The 21,399-nt window shown below is 37.0% G+C and overlaps 1 protein-coding gene across 11 annotated transcripts in view; it reads left to right on the top strand.

Moving 5' to 3' along the window:
• Positions 1-21,399, top strand: part of GRIP1 (glutamate receptor interacting protein 1) — a 621,865-nt gene that overhangs the window by 399,691 nt on the left and 200,775 nt on the right. Inside the window, exon 1 of one of the 11 annotated variants that reach the window (XM_081822017.1) lies at positions 18,313-18,331. The exons of the other annotated variants lie outside the window; for them this stretch is intronic. Within the exon in view, the coding sequence (XP_081678143.1) occupies positions 18,328-18,331 (4 nt within the window). The 5' untranslated portion in view covers positions 18,313-18,327. Of the gene's footprint in view, positions 1-18,312; positions 18,332-21,399 lie in introns of those variants that run through there. 11 annotated transcript variants of the gene reach the window in all.

The following is a 21,399-nucleotide window of genomic DNA, read 5'->3' as shown; positions in this document are numbered from 1 at the left end:
GTGGAGCAGGGAGCCTGATGTGGGCCTCGATCCCAGGACCCTGGGATCATGACCTGAGCCACAGGCAGACGCTTAACGACTGAGCCACCCAGGCGCCCAAAGTTGAGATCTTTAAACTGAATACCGAGCACCTGGGTGGCTCAGTTGTTAAGCGTCTGCCTTCGGCTCAGGTCATGATCCCAGGGTTCTGGGATCGAGCCCCACATCTGGCTCCCTGCTCGGCGGGAAGCCTGCTTCTCCCTCTCCCACTCCCCCTGCTTGTGTTCCTGCTCTCGCTATCTTTCTCTCTGTCAAATAAATAAATAAAATCTTTAAAAAAATAAATAAACTGAATACAGTTACTTTCTTTAACTCTTTATTGTCTTTCGTAAATTAAAAAAAAAAAAAAGCATAAGAACCTAACAAAGGAAGAGAGATAAAATTATTATCAAAAATTTTGGACCAATATGAATCAAATGTAGTTAAGCTATATGCCTTTGGTATTGCATATTGTCATTAATTTCATTTATTTAATTGTTTTTTAAAAAGATTTTATTTATGTATTTATTTGGGAGAGAGAGAGCACAAGCAGGGGGAGGCACAGAGAGAGAGGGAGAAGCAGATTCCCTGCTCAGTGGGGAGCCCAGCACGGGGCCCGCCCGATCCCAGGACCCCGAGATCATGACCTGAGCCAAACTCAGGTGCTTAACCGACTGAGCCACCCAGGCGCCCCTCGTTTATTTGTTAATAAATTAACAATTGTTAATAAATTGTTCATAAATATTCTATATATGTAAAATAATATATGCAGAATGGAAAGACATGTTTTAAGGAATAGTAAGACATCCACATACCGACCACCCAGTTTAAAATATAGAATATTGATGACCATGTGAAGCCCTTGTCCTCCCCTCAGGGATGTCATTGTTCTTTATCTCCCCAGAAGTAATACCATCCTGTGTTTTTCAATTTATTATTCAGCTATTTTTCTTTATAGTTTCTATTCTCCTCTCAGTGTATATTTTGGCTGTTTGCAGATTTTGCTAATACAAAAGCTGTCCCAGTTAACTTCCATGTACTTAATCTTCTGTTGCACAAATGCTCGAGTTTCTCTGGAGTGCACACCATGCAGTGGAGGTGCTGGGTTATGAGTGTGCACCTCTTCAGGTTGGCTAGACCAGACCAGACTATCCCCACATACACTCCTGTCAGCAGCAGGTGAGCTCCCATTTCTCCACTATTACTTAGTCTGCTTGGGCTTCCATACCATAGACTGGGTGACTTAACAGAAATTTATTTCCTCACTGTTCTAGAGACTATAAAGTCCAAGACCAGGGTTCAGTTTCTGGGGAGAGCTCTTTTCCTGGCTTGTAGACGGCTACCTTCCTGCTGTGTCCTTACTAGTGGAGAGGGAGGGAGCAAGCTCTCTGGTATCTCTTCCTTTTTACAAGCGCATAAGTTTGATAGGATCAGGACTCCACCCTTATGACCTCATTTAACTTAAATCAACTCCTGAAAGGCCTTGTCTCCCATACAATCACATGGTGGGGGCGGGGGGGAGGCAGAGCTTCAATATATGAATTTTGTGGGAACACAATTCAGTCCATTGTAATTCTAAATACTTGATATTTTCAGAGGTTTGGGGGTTTTTGTTTTGTGTTGTGTTTTGTCAATTAGTGGGTATAAATTATATCTCATTGTGGCTTCTTTCTTTTTCTATTGTGGTAAACCATATATAACATAAAATTTACTATTTTAGCCATTTTAAGTGTATGGTTCAGTGATATTAAGTACATTCTTATCGTAGTGCAGCTATCACCATAATCCATTCCCAGAACTTTTTCATCTTCTCAAAAAACTTCATACCAATTAAACAATGCCTCTTCATCCTTACTTCTTGCCAGCCCCTGGCAACCACCATTGTACTTTCTGTCTATGAATTTGACTACTCTTTGTACCTCATATAAGTGAAACCATACAGAATTTGTTTTTTCATGCCTGGCTTATTTCACCGAACATAAGTGCCTTTAAGTTTCATCCATGTGATAGCATCTGTCAGAACTTCCTTCCTTTTAAAATCTGAATAATAATATTCCATTGTAAGTATTCCATTTGTAAACAAAACACATTTTGTTTATCCACTCTTTTATTGATGGATGCTTGGGTTTCTGTCACCTTTTGGCTATTTGTGAATAATGCTGCAATGAACATGGATTTACAAACAAATGTACAAATATTGGTGTACTGTTTGAGTCCTGGCTTTCAATTCTTTTGAGTGTATATCACTGTGGTTTTTAATTTTTGTTTCCCTGATTACTGAAGAGGTTGAATATCGATCTTATTTTTATTGGTCATTATTGGTCATTATTAGCCATTTGTGTTTGCTTTTCTTTAAAATAATTTTTAGGACTTGTGTATTCTGGAAACTAATCTTTTGTTGCTTATATGTGTGACAATTTTCTTCTCTTGATATTTGACTCTTATTTACAATTTCTTTATGGGGGGTTTTTGTTGAATTGGAAACCCCTAATTTTAATGTAGCAGAATTTATTATTTTCTCCTTTTATGACTTCTTATCTTATTTAAGAAGTCTTCTACCTTGAGGACATTTAAGATATTTAATTTTTAAAATTCTAATTAAAGCAAACATGAATATTTTAGGAAATAAAATGTAAATGATGGAATGTTTAATGTTAAATTTGAAGCTTCATTTATCAAGTATCTATTGAGTCCTACTTTGTGACACACCCTTAAAGGCCACATATTCTTTGCCCTCATGGAGAAAGACAATAGCCAAATGAATGTACAACACATGCCAGGTTGTCATAAATGCTATGAAGGAAGACTAAAAGAAGTTACTGTCATTAGGACCAGAGAACCCTCCCACCCATGTGAGCTATGTGAAAAGCACAAGAAGAAGGTACAATGGCAGCCCATACACAGGGCTTCTAGTCCTGGTTCTTTCACTCTGCAAATTGGGTGAAACTTACTTGTCAGTTAAATGAGCAGATCAAATCAGATAACCTGCATGAATCCTTTCACCTTGAAAAATTCACTTTTTGCTTTATTAAACCTCTTTGGGAAAAACTGTTTATAAGGAAATATGATAAGTTTAAATTTTTCTAAAGCTAAAAGAGTGTAGTTCACTTCCAATCCTGATTCTTAACTCTATGTCCCAGGCAGAGTAACTTTTCATCATTTCCAATAAAACCAATATGAGATCCCAGCTGAAGCACTGTAAATGGAGAACCATTTGTAAAAGGATGTCCCTGTAATTAAGATGACTCTGCAGAGAAAGCTGTAAGAGCAAGTCTTCCATGATCGGCTGCAAAAAGGAAAGCACTAAAATTGCTAAGTAATACTATAGATTTCAAAATTTATATGTATCTTTGGAGCTAGTCTCATAAAAGGAATGATTATTTAACAGTCTAAATTCTTGAAAATGGTTTTCATAGTAAAAAAAAACATAACACATACTGCTATACTTTTTTTAACCTGTGGACATTAAAATGTAAATTTCACTTTGGAGCTTGTGGAAAATCTTTTCATGGAATGAATGCTAAATTAAGTGTGACAGGTGATTGTGATTAATCACTTATTACCAGCAATGGAAGAAATGAAGCCTTTGTTGCCTCATGAAATATAACACAACGCAAAAGGAAAATGCAGAGATGGATCATTTTTGAAGGAAAACATAAACCATTTTACACCTCTTCGAAAAACTGAATGAAAACATATGAATCTCATGCATATGAATCTTCCCATTTATCTGAGGGTTACCCTGGACTCTGATCTCTTGAACTTGAAGGTTCAGAGTTCCTTCAAGATCATACTGTCAAATGTGCTTACAGTATGTCATTTGACTGCCATCGGCAACTGCAGTTTACGACTTTGCTAATAAAGTTGGATGAAGCCAAAGACTGCTTAGGGTGTGACCAGACATCACATAGGACAGTGGGCAATAGCATGGCTAAGGAACACAACTTCCTCATTCAGATTCTAGTTCTGTCACTTATAGCTAAGAAAACTTGGGCAAGTTTTTAACTTTTAATTATATCAAAATTAACTATTAATAAATTAATTATTTAATTAATACTCTTTAGTAAAATGGGGATAGTGGTAATTTAATCCATGTCTTTACTGATTAAAGACAAAAGCTGTGGTCATCTTTAGGTATTCAAAAGTTATAAAACACCCATTTCCCTCTTTTTCCACTTTCCCTTTTTTTGATTTTTGAAATTTGAGATGAAGTCTTCACTTATATAGAGTCATCTTAAAAATTACAGACATTCTGGGGCGCCTGGGTGGCTCAGTCGGTTAAGCGTCTGCCTTCGGCTCAGGTCATGATCCCAGGGTCCTGGGATCGAGTCCCGCATCGGGCTCTCTGCTCAGTGGGAAGCCTGCTTCTCCCTCTCCCACTCCCCCTGCTTGTGTTCCCTCTCTGTCTCTCTCTCCGTCACATAAATAAATAAAAATCTTAAAAAAAAAAAGTTACACACATTCTGAGGCTCCTGGCTCGTTCAGTTGGTAAAGCATGTGACTCTCGATCTCGGAGTCATGAGTTCAAGCCACATGTTGGGCATAGAGCTTACTTAAAAAAAACTACAGACATTCTTGTATCTGCTATACAAACAGATTTCTTATCCTACCCTTTACCATCCCTTGAGCAAGTCACTTACCCACCCTAGCTTTACCTTCCTTATTTGCTAAATGGAATTGATACCAATTCATAAGGATTATAGGCTTCCCATAGACTCTGAGTGTTACATTTGATCAATACATAATGATTCAGAGCAGGAATATGCACATTGATCTTAAACAGTGGTTTTAAACCTTGGGTTCAAGTGTGGGTTTCTAGGATTCTGGAAATAATATACATTTGTGTTTGTGTATTTGCGTTTTGGGACCAGGCCTTGGTACACATTTAGTGTTAATACATGTTCATCCCATTTTCACCGTAGTTCTGTCACCTTAAGACACTTTGTGACAATCTTCTGCTTAGATAGAAATTTTTGTATCACTGACTCACATGGTGGGACCACCATTCTATAATTTGTCACCGGTCTCCCATAGTAATGACAAAGATAGTTTCATTCGCCCTTTTCCCTTTGTTACATAGAAAGTCAGATGGCTACATTGGATGGCATTATATTAGGACAAAGAGTAAAATCTTCTTCCTAATGCTTCCTGAATGAGGAGAAATGACACCAAAAACAGTGATACACTACATAGGCCTTTAGCATTGCTGTTATCATGATAAAAATAAAGGTTGAGTGTAAGTAGTGTTTATTTTTCTTGTAAGTTTTCATGTTCTATTTGAATAGCACATTTAATATCCCTTTTATCCAAACAGTAAACAAAGCCAATGAACAAATACTTATTAAGCACCTAGAATGTACAAGATACTGTGTGGGGAACAAAAATGAATAAAAAATAACCCAGCTTCAGTGATTTTCCTATCAAGTTCATGACCAAGGAAATATAGCTTTTCCAATTATCTTACTATCCCTGCAGTAATAGGATATTTTACTTTCCTCATTTGCTATTCCCAATTATTGTAATAAATGCAGCCAACATATATGTAAATTTGGTTTAGCAAGAATGTTTTCTGGCCTTTTTTCTCTATAAGGCAATCCCAATAAAATCCTAAGGTTAGACATTTCTCCGTCAATAGTGACTTTAATCTATTAGAGAACATCATTTACTGCACTAACAGTATGATGAGATGCAGAAGCAGATATTGCTCCATGATTCGTAAAATGTTACTGACCCATTCGAAAAGTCTCTGCTATTGTGGACACTGGAAAAAAAAACAAAAAGTCTCTGCTCCCTGCCCTCATGGGCTTTGTAGTCCCATGATAGAACAATTAAATCTTGAACATATAGTCTAAAAAGATGCAGGAAGGCATCCTCTATTTTAAGATGCTTTCAACTAATTTCTCTAAGTCTTACTTTTCTCACCTGTCAACTGAGATCCATTCTTTCACTCAAAAATATCTTTTTTGCAAAAATTGAGCTCTGAAGTCCACATTTTTCTGCCTCCCAAGAGTTTAAGCACCGTGAGGGCAGAGAGCAGAAGAAAACAAATCCAGGGAGGCTCTGAGCTGGTATTTGAAGATAAGGATTCTGGAAATTTTTACATCTTCTTCAGAACCTAGCAAAAAGGGCCTTGTACATTGTAGTTGCCGAACACAAAAGCAGAAAAGGTGCCTGAAAGCCCCAAAGCCATGACCTGTATTTGACAGAGTGACTACCAGTCCCTTAAGATTTTTCAGGGGGAAACAAATCCATTTTTTAAAGTCAACATAATAAAATTAAATTAAAAAATAAAAAAAATAGTCAAAATTAAGCTTGTATTATTTGAAACTAGGTTCTTGAAGTGTTCTTTCCATACAGAATGTCGACAGGGAAATATAAAAGATGAATGCTTTAGCATGCTTTCAATTGAAGGTTCTGTGTATATTTAAATAATTCACTGCCTCATGTAGAAGGTAAACAACCCTGGAAGAAAATAGGTCCAGTGTGCAATTGTAACATGCTTTTAAGGATGGTGTCCTTTATAAACTAATTGCTTTTTATTTTTATAAAGTAGTGTATTTTAGTACATTGTTTTAGAGTCAGTTTAATAATTAACCTAGTCCTTTTCCAAATGGTTTTCATTGTAGCTCTTCCAGAAATTGACTTTCATATAAAAATCACATTTGAATGTTCACTTGAGTTGAAGCTTTAAAGCAAATATTATGACTCAAGATTATAATTAGATGGTTTAGAACTACCAGTCATTGAAGACACAGCTCAGTAGAATCCAAGTTTATTGTTACTAGGTAGCAGTTATGAAGTATAGGAATCTGTGTTATCATTTAATTCAGGGATATTTTTGTGTGGCCATTCTGAGCACTCTGCAACATGCTGGTCATCATGCATGTTAGGCTTCCTGCCATTTGTGTCATTGAAGCTTGTCAGTTCTATGTGCTGCAAATTTTATGAAGCCTTACTGCAGGTAGCCATACATTATATACATCTTTTCAACCTCCCAAGAGTTTCTAATAATTTAAAACAATAGTTTCATATGGGATATTTTCATTTTGAAATAGAGCCTCCTCAGTTAGACCAAAATACAGCCATGCGACCAACAACTTTTGTTTTTAGGAAATGGTAAATGAGTAGAAAGAATTTAATTTTGCATGCTAATATACATATTTGCAATAAAGGGTAAGTTACTTGAACACTATTTTCTGTTTCAGAGAGTAGATTTAACATTTCTTTAAAGACTGTGTTCAACAAACGATTGTTGAGTTCCTACTACTTGAGAGTCTTTGGGAATATAATGATGCAAAGCAGACTTAGTTCCTACCCTTTTGAACTTACAGTTTAGTGGGGAAAATACATTAATCACATAATGACAAAGGTAGATCAATAGTTCTAAACTGTGATGATTTCTGTAAGAGTTTCTCAAGCTCCTGACATTTGGGGCCAGATAATTCTTTGTTGTGGGGAGCTGTCCTGTATTTTGTGAGCTGTTTAGTAGGATCCCTGTCCTTTATCTGTCAACAGCAACCCCCCTCCCAGTAGTAACAATCAAAACCGTCTCCAGCTGTTGTCAGATGTCCTCAGGAAAGGGGAGCAAAAATCACCCCTGGTTGAGAAGAACTCCTTTATATAAAGGAGAAATACAAGGTATTTTGAGAACATGTAACAAGGAAACTGGCAAGGTTCTCTGAAAAGTGACATGGTAACATTTGTATTAAGCTCTGATGGGGAGTTAACTAGACTAGAGGAAGGTGATGGGAAAGGACATGGAGAGGAGGGGAAAATGGGAAATAGAACAAGTTATTTCAGGTTTCTTTCTGAAGGCCAGTTCTCTGTACATGTTAGCCATCCTGGTGAATTCCTCAAGGACAGGCCCAGCCTTCTGCTTCTGTCCGAACCCCCTGTATTCCCTTAGGGCTGGGTACATAGAGGCACTCAAGGAATTTTTGTTGAAGGCATACTCTCTATCCAATCTAACAGGCACAATGCTAAGTAAGCACTAGGAGATATAAATATGGCCAAGCCATGCTCCCTGGTATCTGTGACCTCATAATCTATTAAGAACAGAGTAAAATGAAGCAAGTAATCCTTCTGGGGAGGAGAGAATGTGTTCCCTGAAGAGGTGACATTTGAAGAATAGTGAAGAATAGGCAGGTGCCAGGTGGATGTGCATTTCCCCAGCTGTTCCAGATAGAACTAGTTGCTTCCTCCCCAGTACTTCTTTTGTGGTTTGTCAGTGTTTCCATCATTGGCCTTAGAGCTTTGGGGCACAATTAGACCTAAATGCACAGATGTTGGAATTCGCACATAGATAGATAGATAGATAGATAGATAGATAGATAGATAGATAGAGGTATCTGTATGTATATCTCTGTCTTTCTGTCTGTGTATCTATCAGGAGGTGCTAATAAAGGGAGAAATAGCTACTAATTAGACAAAAATGTCACTTGTTCCCTATAGTAACCTACCTGATTCATCTCTCTCTGACTACTGCGAGTCCTGATACAGTCACTTTGAAACTTGTAAGACATGTGCTTGACACATGGAAGATATTCAATAGATATTGTGGATATTTCTTGAACAATGAGTGAATAAGCAAGTGAACTGATCGTTTCATTTTGTTCTACATATAAAGGTCTGATGATTGAAGAAGAGTCAGGAAAACAAGTTAGGAGTCTCTTAGTCCAAGATAAGAGATTTGGTGGACTAGGCAATTGTGCTTAAATTTCTGGGTTGCAGTCTCCTTTCTAATACAAAAGTATAAAGTCCTAAGATTAGACACTGATCTCTGCCACAAAGAAACCATCTGATGAAGACCAAAAGTAATGCAGTGTCAGCTGTTGAGCTGTCCCGAGGGATGACAAAGAACATCTAAGTATCCTTTATCAAAGGAAAGAGTACAGCTGTACAGATAATGGCTTAGCAGCCAGGGGCAGGTTGAGCAAGAGCCTGATCTGCAAGCACCTGTGGTTAGAAAATGGGAAGGCACAGTGTGCAATGACATTTGGAGCTTAATGTCCATGCAAATGAATTACTTGGACCAGGCAGAGATGGTCATAGAGCACAAGAGCATGAATCCTGGCAAAATAGCATCCATGCCAAGTCCCTGGGTGTCCAGGCTCAGTGCCCTTTCTTTTTGCCACCTGCAGAGTCACCTCCATAGGAAAAAGCAGTGCACCGTCTCATCAGGATTCTGTGCTCATTTCCAGAACTGTGAAACATGGATTTGTGACACTGACTATACCTCTTTTTAATTGAGACAGTAGGCTTTCTCAGCTTCCCCAACTCACAAGATAAGGGGACAGAACACGAGGCACCGGCAGAACGGCTAAGAGAAATAAGGACAAGGCAGATTTATTAGGACAAATGTAAGCAAATGTTTTTTCCTAACCAGCTATTCCTAGCTTCTGCTGGCTTATATTCAAGACATTTAAGAAATTTACTTTCAGTTTTCTAACCAGCTATTCCTAGCTTCTGCTGGCTTATATTCAAGACATCTAAGAAATTTACTTTCAATTTCCTTTATAGAAAATTATGTATGTACACATATTTGGTGTACATATATGTCTGTATATACATGTACATACGTATACATATAATTTTGTCAGTACACAATATATATACTCTCTAGGGATACGTTAATTTGTAATTGAGCTTTTGTTTGACTCTTTCAGCATTTGGTTTTAAAAATATACTTTTAATGTGAACTTGAGCCTGGTGTGCCTGCTTTTGCCTTGACCTGGAGTCCTTCTCCCCAGAGGTAGGGCTGGCTCCTTGTCCTCATTTCAATCTCAGCACATGCCGCCTTCACAGAGAGGCATTCCCTACCACACGGTGCTTCTTGACTCCCACTCAGGACTCTGAGTATCTGAAATTTTTGGTAGGCATGAAATAAATATTTGTTGAATCCTATAAGAGAGATACTTGCAAATCTCTCTGTGTACTCTTTATGCTATTTATATTTTTGGCAAATTTCTTATCTCTGTCATCCCCAACTCCTCAAATTTGATAGGTTATCTTAAAATTATTCCCTTTTAGAAGTTCCATCTAAAATACATGTTTGCAAAATTTTTCTACCTCAGTGACATTTTCCACTAAACCCTAACAGTTATAAAACTATGTATTGCCTCAAACTCCAAGGTTAATTCCATCATTTTGAATTTCTTCATTTTATGCATGTTGTCAGAGGGTAATTATGTTTAAAAAATCACTAATACCAACTAAGGTTTCTTTATACAATAGTTCAAATGAATGTATTTCAATCTAAATTTGTAAATATTTTATTACTTTATAAGTCCCTTTGAAAATTAGTGTAGTAATTTTTGACATTAGAAATACTCAAAAAGAGTGTCATAAGACCCCACTGGTCATCAGTTCATATGGGAAGTACATATGTGAAAATCTGTCCATTTACAAGTGAGATACATGAGCCACATCAGAGAGTCAATTCAGTTTGGGCAAAACATAATGGAAGCTATGCATAATGAGAAGATTATAGAAATAGGAAGACCAAGATATGAACTATATTGGTTAACAAAAAATGAAGCTAATATAATATATGTAATTTAGAGAAGATGGCCAGCCATCTGGTCATGTGAAGACCTGTCTTCAAATGGCAGATTCATAAGAATAAGGTCATGACATATTAACATGGGTCCTCTCCTCCTCGAGGCCTTCCCGACTTGTGTGTTAAACAAAGAATGACATCGCAAGCTTACCACCTACACCAAACCCAGTTTTCTGGAAAAGCAACTGAAATGTATGATCCAAAAGCAAAATACAGTCTTGCCTTGGTTCTCATTTGCATTTGGCTTTTAAACATGGCAAAAACCAATAGTGGGTTTTCACTTTGAGCTATTTCTAAATGTTATGTTGGAAATTAGCTGCAAATGTTACATTCTCTGGAACAAGTTAAATTGGAAATGTTGTCCATGGTAAATGAAATATACCCCCAAGCATTCTTCACTATGAATGAGAATCCTGAAAGAAAAACGTACTTCTCATGTAACTTTTAAAGATTTAGTGCATTATATGAGAAATTTCACATGGAGAAAACCAAATAATAACCACTGTCTTTCCTTGGAGATAGATTAAAAAGGACAAGAGGTATAAAAATGAATGTATGTGCTATTAACCACCAGCCTAGTGCTTGCTGCAGAGAATAATTTTGATCCTTTACTGTATGTCCTTAGCATAAATGATTATTTTACATGTTTTATTTCTCTAATATTCAGAAAGAATCAATAAATTATATTTATTAACTCAGATGCAAGAGATGTTTTGCAGTCTATCCAATGATAAATTTCTAATATATCCATCTTGCCTTAAAATGTTACTTTACTTCTAATTTTTTTCTCTCTTCAAGGAGATTAACTCTTAACTATAGCTACCTATTATGTACTTTAACTTAAAGTTGTAAATCATCTTGTTACATATTTTTGTACTTTCCGGAATGAGATGTTTTGTTGAGTTATTCAAACCAAGATAATGGTACTGACCTCTATGCAACTGTATTCTAGCCTTTTGAGAGGACAAATATGAATATGGAAAAAGAGAAGCCATTGTAATAATTTATTTTCTTACAATATATTTTTTAATATCCAAAATCATAGAATTATTTAACTTGCATGGTATTGAACAAACCTTTTTAAATGGGAAAAACACTGGCTTCTTCAGGGTAAAAGTTATATTTCTATCATCTAACACAGTGCCTGGCACCTTGAAAGTGCTGAATCAGTAGTTGGACAGATGAATGAATGTGGGAGGAAGGAAGGGGGGGAGGGATAGAGGGATGGAGGAACTTTGTTTAAAGAGATACCTTGTGGGGTGCCTGGGTGGCTTAGTTGGTTAAGCATCCAACTCTTGATCTCAGCTCAGGTCTTGACCTCAAGGTCATGAGTTCAAGCCCCACACTGGGTTCCATGCTGGGCATGGAGCCTACTTAAAAATAAATAAATAGGGGCACCTGGGTGGCTCAGTTGGTTAAGCTACTGCCTTCGGCTCAGGTCATGATCCTGGAGTCCCTGGATCGAGTCCCGTATCGGGCTCCCCGCTCAGCGGAGAGCCTGCTTCTCCCTCTGACCCTCCCCCTCTCTCTCTCTCATTCTTGCTCTCTCAAATACATAAATAAATAAATCTTTAAAAAAATTATTTAAAAAAATATAAATAAATAAATAAATAAATAAAATAAAAGTAAAGAGATACCTTGCTGTGTAATAATAATAATGTGGCTGAAGATTAGTTTTACTGAAGGCAACCAAAAGATAATAAATTTGTAAGAAAATAGTTCAAATATCCCTTAAAGTGGTAAGCTGACGTACTATCAGCTGAGGTTGAAAAAAGAATGTAATGGTCATTTTAGCTAGTTGTTTGAATACCTTGATAAAATTGAAAACAAAGAGGTATCAGAAGCCAAGTAAGAAATTTTGTTTTTAATCCTGAAAATAATATGGTCCACCTGTACTTGCAATGTTTCCAACAACTGAGCCTCCAGAAGGGATGAGGAAATGAGCTCAGATTCTGAGAGAGGAAGTTAAAGGAGTGAAGAGTTGACAGGTACATGAGTACCAGTTAGGAAACTTAGGGCTCCTACCATGTAAATCAGACGATAAATCTGAGGAGGACGTGAGCCAAGTTGACAATACCATAAATATCATGAACTTGACCATCCTTATAAGTCTGAAATGTTCCAGTATATATTGTTTCTCATTTAGTTGGAACTTATCACAACCAAGAGATGGTACAGGGTGACTAACTGTAAATGGACACAAGCCCAGTTAGTAGCTATGTGACCATAGGCAATTTACTAAACATCTCTGCTCTTATTTCATTCCCTGAAAACAGCAGCTAATACCTACCTCATCAGGCTGTTATGAAGATTAAATGAATTAATATTTTTAAAGTGCTTAAAACACTTAAAGGTTTGTTAGATAAACTTCACAGAGAAGAAATTATTGAGAAAAACAGGGAAATTTGGGTATATCTTTAAATTTCATGCCTCCTCATGAACAGATTTCTTTAACTAAAAACAGAACACTGGGTTGGAAAAGCTGTTGGTCTGGTGTATTCATTCATTCATTGGATATTTACTGAGCATCTACTATTTACCATGAATTACTCTAGATACTTAGGATATCGTGATAAAAATAAATTATAGATATGGTTACTGTCCTCATGGAATTTATGATCTAGAGGGGGACGGAGCTAAATAAATGATAATTCTGTACAGTAAATCTTGTGATAAACACCACATGGGGTGCCATAGGATCTCAAAGCTAGCACATCAACTCTGGAAACTGGTCGGAAATGGGGGAAGATCATGGGATACTTCCTGGGAAAAGTGCTGACTGGTTTAAGACTTGAAGGATGAATATAAGTTAGGCAGGTAAGAGGACATATGTGGAATATTCCAGAGCACAGGAAATTCAGGATTACTGAAGTTAGATGGCAAGGGTGAGACGAGGCTAAAGAAATAGGCAGGGATCAGGTCATGAAGGAAAACCAGTGCCATACAGTTTAAACCTTAAAGACAATTGGGACCCAATTTGAAGTCATCCATGGACCTTTTGCTCCTTAGCCTATCACACTGTATTTCTTTAGAATTTATTTGGGAATACATAAATAAATTTATTATAGGTGGCTTGTAGAGTAATCTAAGAATGCTGCTGAAAATGGTGTCAGAGACTGGTCAAATGGAATCACTACAGTAATTTCTTGGGTATGACATAAAAAACACAAGCATCAAAAGCAAAATAGATAAATTAGACTCCATCAAAATTAAAAACTTCTGTGCATCAAAACACTGTTAATAGAGTAACAAAAGACAACTCACAGAATGGGAGAAAATGTTTGCAAATCATATATCTGATAAAGGATTAATATATTCCAAAATATAGAAGGAGCTCCTACAACTCAACAACAACAACAAAAATAAAAACCAACCCAACTGAGAAATGGGCAAAGGACTTGAATAGACATTTCTCCCAAGAAATTATAAATATGGCCTATAAGCCAAAGAAACAATACTCAACATCACTAATCATTAAGGACATGAAATTAAAACTACAATGAGATACCACCTCATACCCATTAGAATGGCTATTATTCAAAATCAAAACCAAACAAAAAACAATGGAAAATTACAAGTATCAAATATTGGCAAGGATGTGGAGGAATTGGAAGCCTTTTGCATTATTAGTGGGAATATAAAATGGTGTGGTCCCTGTGGAAAATAATTTGAGTTCCTCAAAAAGTTAAACGTAGAATTACCATATGATCCAACACTTTCACTCTTAGGTATATACCCAAATGAATTGAAAACAGGGACTTGAACAGATACTTGCACACCATTGCTCATAGCAACATTATTCATGATAACCAAAAGGTGGACACAGCCCAAATGTCCATCAACAGATGAATGGGTAAACAAAATGTGGTATATGCATACAAGGAAGTATTATTCGGCCATAAAAAGGAATGAAATTATGATAATATGCTAAAATACGGGTAAACCTTGAAGACATTATGCTAAGTGAAATAAGCCAGACATAAAGGGACAAATATTGTGTGATTCCACTTACCTGAGGTACCTAGAATAGGCAAATTCATGAGGAGAGAATAGAATAGAGGTTACCAAGGCCTGAGGGAAGGATGGAATAGGAAGGTACCATTTAAAGTGTATAGACTTTCAGTTTTACAAGATGAAAAGAGTTTAAGAGGTGGCTGGTTGGTGTTAGTTGTACCACATTATAAATGTATTTAAGACCACTAAACTGGACACTTAAAAATGAGTAAGGTGGTAAATTTTATGTTATGTGTATTTCACCACAATATAAAAAAAAATTGATGGAATAACTATGCCCTGCAATTTATAAAACATTTTCCCAAAGATAAAACTTTTCTAAACACAATATTCTCTTTGAATTTTTATTTCTTTTTTTTTTAAGATTTTATTTATTTATTTGACAGAGACACAGTGAGAGAGGGAACACAAGCAGGGGAAGTGGGAGAGGGAGAAGCAGGCTTCCCGCCAAGCAGGGAGCCCGATGCGGGGCTCGATCCCAGGACCCTGGGATCATGACCTGCGCTTAATGACTGAGCCACCTAGGCGCCCCAGAATTTTTATTTCATTCATTATCTACTGGCTGATGCCTTTGGGACTTTTGGAGTGTGTAAATTGGAGCCAATTAGATATGTTCTGAGTGAATAACCTCGTGCTCCAGCTTATAAACTTCAAAAGAACTTCTGCAACCCAACTCTTAATTTCTGATGAGGAAGAAGCCCCTTGTGCCACTTTCCCCAACTGAAGAGGCAAAGAGGCTTTAGGTGGGTGGTGATAGGAGGGGTCGGGGGAAGGAGGAGGTCAGGAGAAGACCAAAAATTTTTAAAAGCCCTGGTCTGCAGCTTTGTGAAGGACTTATTGTTGTTCTCGCTCTGAAGAACGGCACAGTGTCCTCAGAGAGCAATTACCTGGAGTATGAGATCAATCATGCTGACTCCTTAATTGTTTATTGTTCTTTGAACATCTCTAATTGTTAACATCTGTCTGATATTAAAGTAGAATGTCAAGAAGGCAAGAGTGAAGCTTTCCCAGGTTTCCAGAGCAGCCTACTCAGGAATATGAATCAAAGGAAAATCAATTCCTTGCTCAACTCATGGTTCAAAATTATATTGGCCTTCCGGGTGCAGGGAATTGAGGATCCTGGATGGTGACAATGAATCAATGTGTCTTTGTAACTAACACTGAACCTATTTTTGAGAGCTCCCTCAGCACACCATTGGCACAGACTGTCAAAATACTGTTCGTCCCTGGCTGGTGACTCTAGAGGGGAACTGAATGCCTCATTTTTGCAAAGGCTGCTAGGGCACCATTCCTTGCACATATCCTTGAGGATCTGTGGAGCATAGAGCTCAGGATTTGTGGAGTCATGAACTGAGTTTTAATCTGCTCCCCTACTCTCTACATGTGCAAATTTGTGTAGGTAGCTTAATGCCTTTGAGCTTTGGTCTCTCTATATATACTACAGGGATGATAATACCAGCTCATCAGATGGAAGAATGAATGTAAAGTTGCACTAAAACTGTAAAGTGCTTTCTAAATAAGAGTTGTTTCTATTAGCGGTTTTGCAAGAGGCAGCAATGTCAACCCCAAACAATGAATTACTTTTACTCCTCCTTCAACAATCAAAACCATATAGTAGCAAACTAGTATTTCTTAATCTCCTTCTTTTCTCTCCTCTGTACATGGAGATTTCTCCTCAGATGTTTGCTTTTTCAGTGGAGAATAAAATTATCTAGTCACCTGCTTTTTGTAACCATTTTGAGAAGGCTGTTGCTTGATAATTACCCTCAAATCTTTGGTTTTTTTTAAATCTTCTTTTGATTTTCTTGGACAAAGCAGGTAAAGATGAAAAAGATTAACGTTTTGACCATTTTATTGTCTTTATCGATTTCATCTTCAGTGTTCATCTATTGCTCTTATTTCTATTAGCCGATACATGGCAAATGCTAGAAGCTTTCCACTCTGTTCTTTTTGAAGTGAGTCTTGAGTACAAACACTGTGAGCTGCTGTTTTTGTCAAAGGTGCCACCAGGAACAAAGTAAAATGTCCTTGATGTGTACTCTTGATTCAGGAAGACTGAGGAAAACCACCAGAATGGCTCTCTCTACTTATGTCCATTTTTTCCTACTCCACATTGCCCCCATGAGATCCTCTGATCCAGTACCTAGTCCCCAATGTGTCACTTTAAAATTGTGAATTGTGACCATTATGAGTCCATTTAAACATACCTTATGTAATTTTTTTGTTTGCTTTTTAAAAGAGAAATATGACTCTTATATAGTAGTACATCTTGCCCTGTGGCTCCTGAACTGTTTCCCTATTCAATGTTTCCTTTGAATTCAATGTGTGCATTTTAGTTTGTTATTTTGTCTCCTATCTTGATATGGATACGTTGAGTTCTTTCTGTATTTTAATTATCCAGGCAAGACCTCAAATGACTGCAACAACAACAAACTTGGAGGAAATGCCCTTTATCCTTATATATGAATATTTTAAATACCATTGGTTCATACTGGCCTGAACATCATTTTTAAGAGTATAGAGAAATAGGAGTTTCAACTTCCCAGTGTTAGAAACCTGTAAAAAAATAAACAGATTTTTAACTTATCTCACCAAGGTGATATGTGATAACTCCTGAACATCGCATTTTTGTCTTTTACTCCAGATGATAGTGGTGCTTGCCTTTTTTCAGTTGGTCTCCATCTAATAAGCTTTAGTTCCTAATTGTTTTACAAGTATGACATTTAATCAATGCTAATTCTCAAGAAACTTAATTCACTAATGCATTAGTGGATCTTTAGAAGTGTTTCATTATGCACGTGCGTTCATGAAATGTCTTTAATGCTTATCTTCTGGTATTTTAAGACTCTTCCTTGGCAAAGAAAGCTGCCAGAGAAAAATTTAAGTATATTCAGTAACATAGATGCAATATATTTTTGGAAAACCAGAAATGGTAACATTTTAATCAATTATACTTTATTTTTTTAATAGGTAAATAGGTAGATTCTGGGATAAACAGATGGTTTGAAACACAAAACACATAAAAAAGGTATATAGTGAAAAAATTCACTCTCTTCCACAACCCCCAGCCAACCAGATCCCACCATTACACACACAAAATGAAAATCATGCTTACTCATTTCTTACAATTCCTCCAGATGTTCTTTATGCAAACATAAGCAAATATAAATTCATATTCATAACTTTCCTTTATAAAACATAATATAGCATTCTGTGCACACTGTTCTGTATGTTGCTTTTTTCACTGAAAAAATATATCTTGGGGATCTTTCCATTTTGGCACAAGAAGTGGTTTATCATTCTTTATTTATAGCCGGATGAATGTTTTTTGTATGGGTACATTCTAATTTATTTAACTAGGCCCTCACTTGTGAACATGTAAGTTGTTTCCAGTCTTTATTCATGACCATTTAAATTGTTTCAAATATTTTGCTATTATGAAATTACTGTAATGAATATCCTTTTACATATACTATTTTATACATGTATAACTGTGTATGTAAGATTAATCACATTGTGGAAATCTGGGTCGGAGGGCATATGCATTTATAATGTTGATAAATATCATCAAATTGACCTCTTCAAAGGTTATACTGGATCATATTTCCACCTACAGTGTGTGACAGTTTCTGTTTCCCCACAGCCTCACCAATATGTATGTTATCCAACTTGGAGGATTTTGCTAATCTGGGAAGTGAAAAAAATGGTATTTCATATGGCTTTAATTTGCATTTCTTATGAGTAAGTTTGAACAACTTTTTTTACTTTTACTATTTCCTTTTCTGTGAATTTCTATTAATATCACAGTCCCTTTTTCCTACTGGCCTTTGGTTATAGTGTGTTAAGATCAAATATATATAAATATCCCAGATTTGGGCAAAACTTAGAAACTGATCTCTAACCAAAACCAATCTTTCTGTGTCCTGTCAGACTTGGAATATGTCCACTGGGAGTAGAAAAGTTAGATATCCAAGTCATCCCTGGGACCTCCAATTTCTTTGGGAAGTGATTCTAATTAATATTAAGAGAAATAAAAAGAGAATGTGATGAAGCATTCATATTGTTCAGTTAATTCATGTGGTGATTCAAGTACCCTGATACCATTAGCTTTGATTAAACATGATTCTTGTAAAAAGAGTTGAGAACTAAAGCTTACTAGATGGATAATGTCATTTAAAAAAGATGAGTAGGACCACCAATGCAGCAGTTTATAAGCATTTTTTTTCCTTTGGCTAGGTGAAGGAAAGAGCCAGATCTGAGATGGGGTCTCTTTGAGTAATTAAAGCCAGCTTATCTCCCAGTCCCGCTGTGGAGCTGGTTTCGGAAGTTGAAAGTAACCTCAGACTATACATCTCTACCCCCAAAACACACACACACACACACACATACACACACTCTCCCACCGATGCTTGTCAAATTGTTCCCTAGCTCTTGAGGAGACAAGTTTGGTTTCATTTCTCCTGTGACTTACTCTTCAGGAGCTGGATAGACCTTTCAAAACACCCATCTGCAACTCTGATAAGGCCTTTTGGGATTTATTCTAATAAATGGGTATTTTGCTTTAATTTCAATCCATGCCTGGAATGTGCATGTCAGGATTTGACCAGAGCAGATTGTCCTCATTCGGGATTGGGCCATAGTGACTGTAAATCCCAAACAGCCACTCATTTTCCCCCTGAGAATCAGAGAGCGAGCGGGTTGAGAGACATGCAGACAGTCACATCAGTTACTTCTACTTACTTGGTTGGTCGGTTTTCCAGTTCTGAGACAAAAAGCTTCTGTCCCTCCCTCACTTTTTTGTACACTTGATTTTAGCTGCCTGTTGAGGCTAATGCCTCCCCCATCCCCCCCCCCCATCCTCTCCCCACACCTCTTGCTTGTGGTTGGGATGAAGGTAGAAAGCAAAGAAAATCAGATATTCAAGGCCTGTCATGGGCGCTAAGAGGGCCACTTGGCTCAGGTCTCACTTTTATAAAGACCTTCAAGCTTAGATTTTTACCATTATTTGTATATACGTGTCCCAGAGATTCATGGACAGCGTTGCAAGGCGTAAGTGTTCCTCTTACAATTTCACAGTGTATTAGATCCTAGAGCTCTAAGTTCATGAGAGATAAATATATTTTATAAATCATATAACTAACTATAAGGCACTCTTTGGAGGTTAATATGTTAATTTGTTCAATATAAATATTTAAAGTATTCCATAATTTGGGTAACCCCATTTCAGTTATTTCATTACTGAAAAAAAATTACCAATTGTCTCAAAAATTTTAAGTAGTGTAGGCCTCTCTCAATTTTATGAAACCCCTGGGTACACAAAAGGGCTGAATCATACACATCATTGTGTCTCTTAACTAAAGCCACCCAGACAATGAGATGCAGCTATGAAGATTTCTGGAAGTGATATTTATAGACATTTATGGAGAGAAACTAAGTGTCAGTTAAAACTTTCCTGGTCATATTTCTAGAGACGTGTCATTCAGCGGTCCCTGAAAAGGTATTTTAAATTCTAATGCAAGCATACTTTTCATTAAAAGATTACCATTTATTACAAACATTAGCATATTCATTTAAGATAAATCAAATTTATGCTTCAAAATCCTACTTTTACTGGTACATAGTGTCTGTGTATTTTGATGCTGAATTTAGGTTTCTTATGTTGTCAATGAGTTCTATACAATTGCTCACGTGTAATATATAATAAGGAGCAGCGCACTGTATTTGATGCTGCAAATCCAGGGACCTGGGCAGGCCTGACTCTGCCTCTCTCTTCCTTTGTGAACTTTTAGTGGCTCATTGACCCTTTCAGATCCTCAAAACATTGTAAAGTAAGGAGGTTGCCCTATAATTTCTAAGGTCCTTCCCAGTTCTTGAGCTCTATGGCCAAGAGCATGATTTCATTATTTTAAATTATTATAAAGGATTTTAGTTGCTGTATTTGACTTTATTACATGGTATGTCTATACATTATTACATAAATATGTTGGTCAGGAATGCATTCAAAATATTCATTCAACAAATACCTCCTATGTGCTAAGACACATAGACTATATGCAAGGCTCCTGCTCACATGCAGTTCATATTCTAGTGGAGGAAATAGACACCAGACAAGTAAATACACAGACATTGCTGATAGCTCTAGGTGTTGGAAAAGAAATAAAAATACGTTAATGGACAGAGAGTGGCTTGGGAAGAGAGGGCCAAATTGGGAAAGGATGCCAAGGATGAAGAGATGGCATTTCAACAAAATCAGAATAATAAGAGGCTGGTTGTGCCAAGCCCTGGGGAAATAATGTTCCAGGTAGAAGGAATAGCAGGAGTAAGAGCTCTAAGGTGAGAATGACCTTACCGTGGTCAAGGAGCCAGAGGAAGGCCGCTGTGGCTGGAGTATAGTGAATGGAGAGGAGAAACATAGAAAGATACAACATGAGGTAAGAGAGTTGAGTAGGGCCAGATTATACCTGACACCATGGTTGGGTTTCTACATGTTGCTCTAAGTATAACGGAAAGCCTCTGGAGAACTTTAAGCCAAAGAGTATTACGACTTTTTGCGGGGGGAGGGGGTTAAGAGATAAACTCAGGCAGTCATATGGGCAATAAATGGGCAAGTCTGGGAGTCTATTTCAGTAGTGCAGGGAGATAATGGTGACTTAGATCAGGGTGGTTGCGGTGTAGGTGGTGATAAGTGAATGGATTGGGTAAATATTCCAAGGAAGAGCCAGCAGAACATGCTTATGAATTCAAGGCAAAATGTAAGGGCAAAAGAGAATCCAAGATAATTCAGAGGTTTGGGGCTGTAGTAACTGCTT

Source organism: Leptonychotes weddellii, chromosome 5 (genome assembly GCF_054177405.1).
Source record: "Leptonychotes weddellii isolate Sample4059 chromosome 5, ASM5417740v2, whole genome shotgun sequence".
NCBI classification, from domain to species: Eukaryota; Metazoa; Chordata; class Mammalia; order Carnivora; family Phocidae; genus Leptonychotes; species Leptonychotes weddellii.
This window is presented reverse-complemented; position numbering and strand designations above follow the sequence as displayed.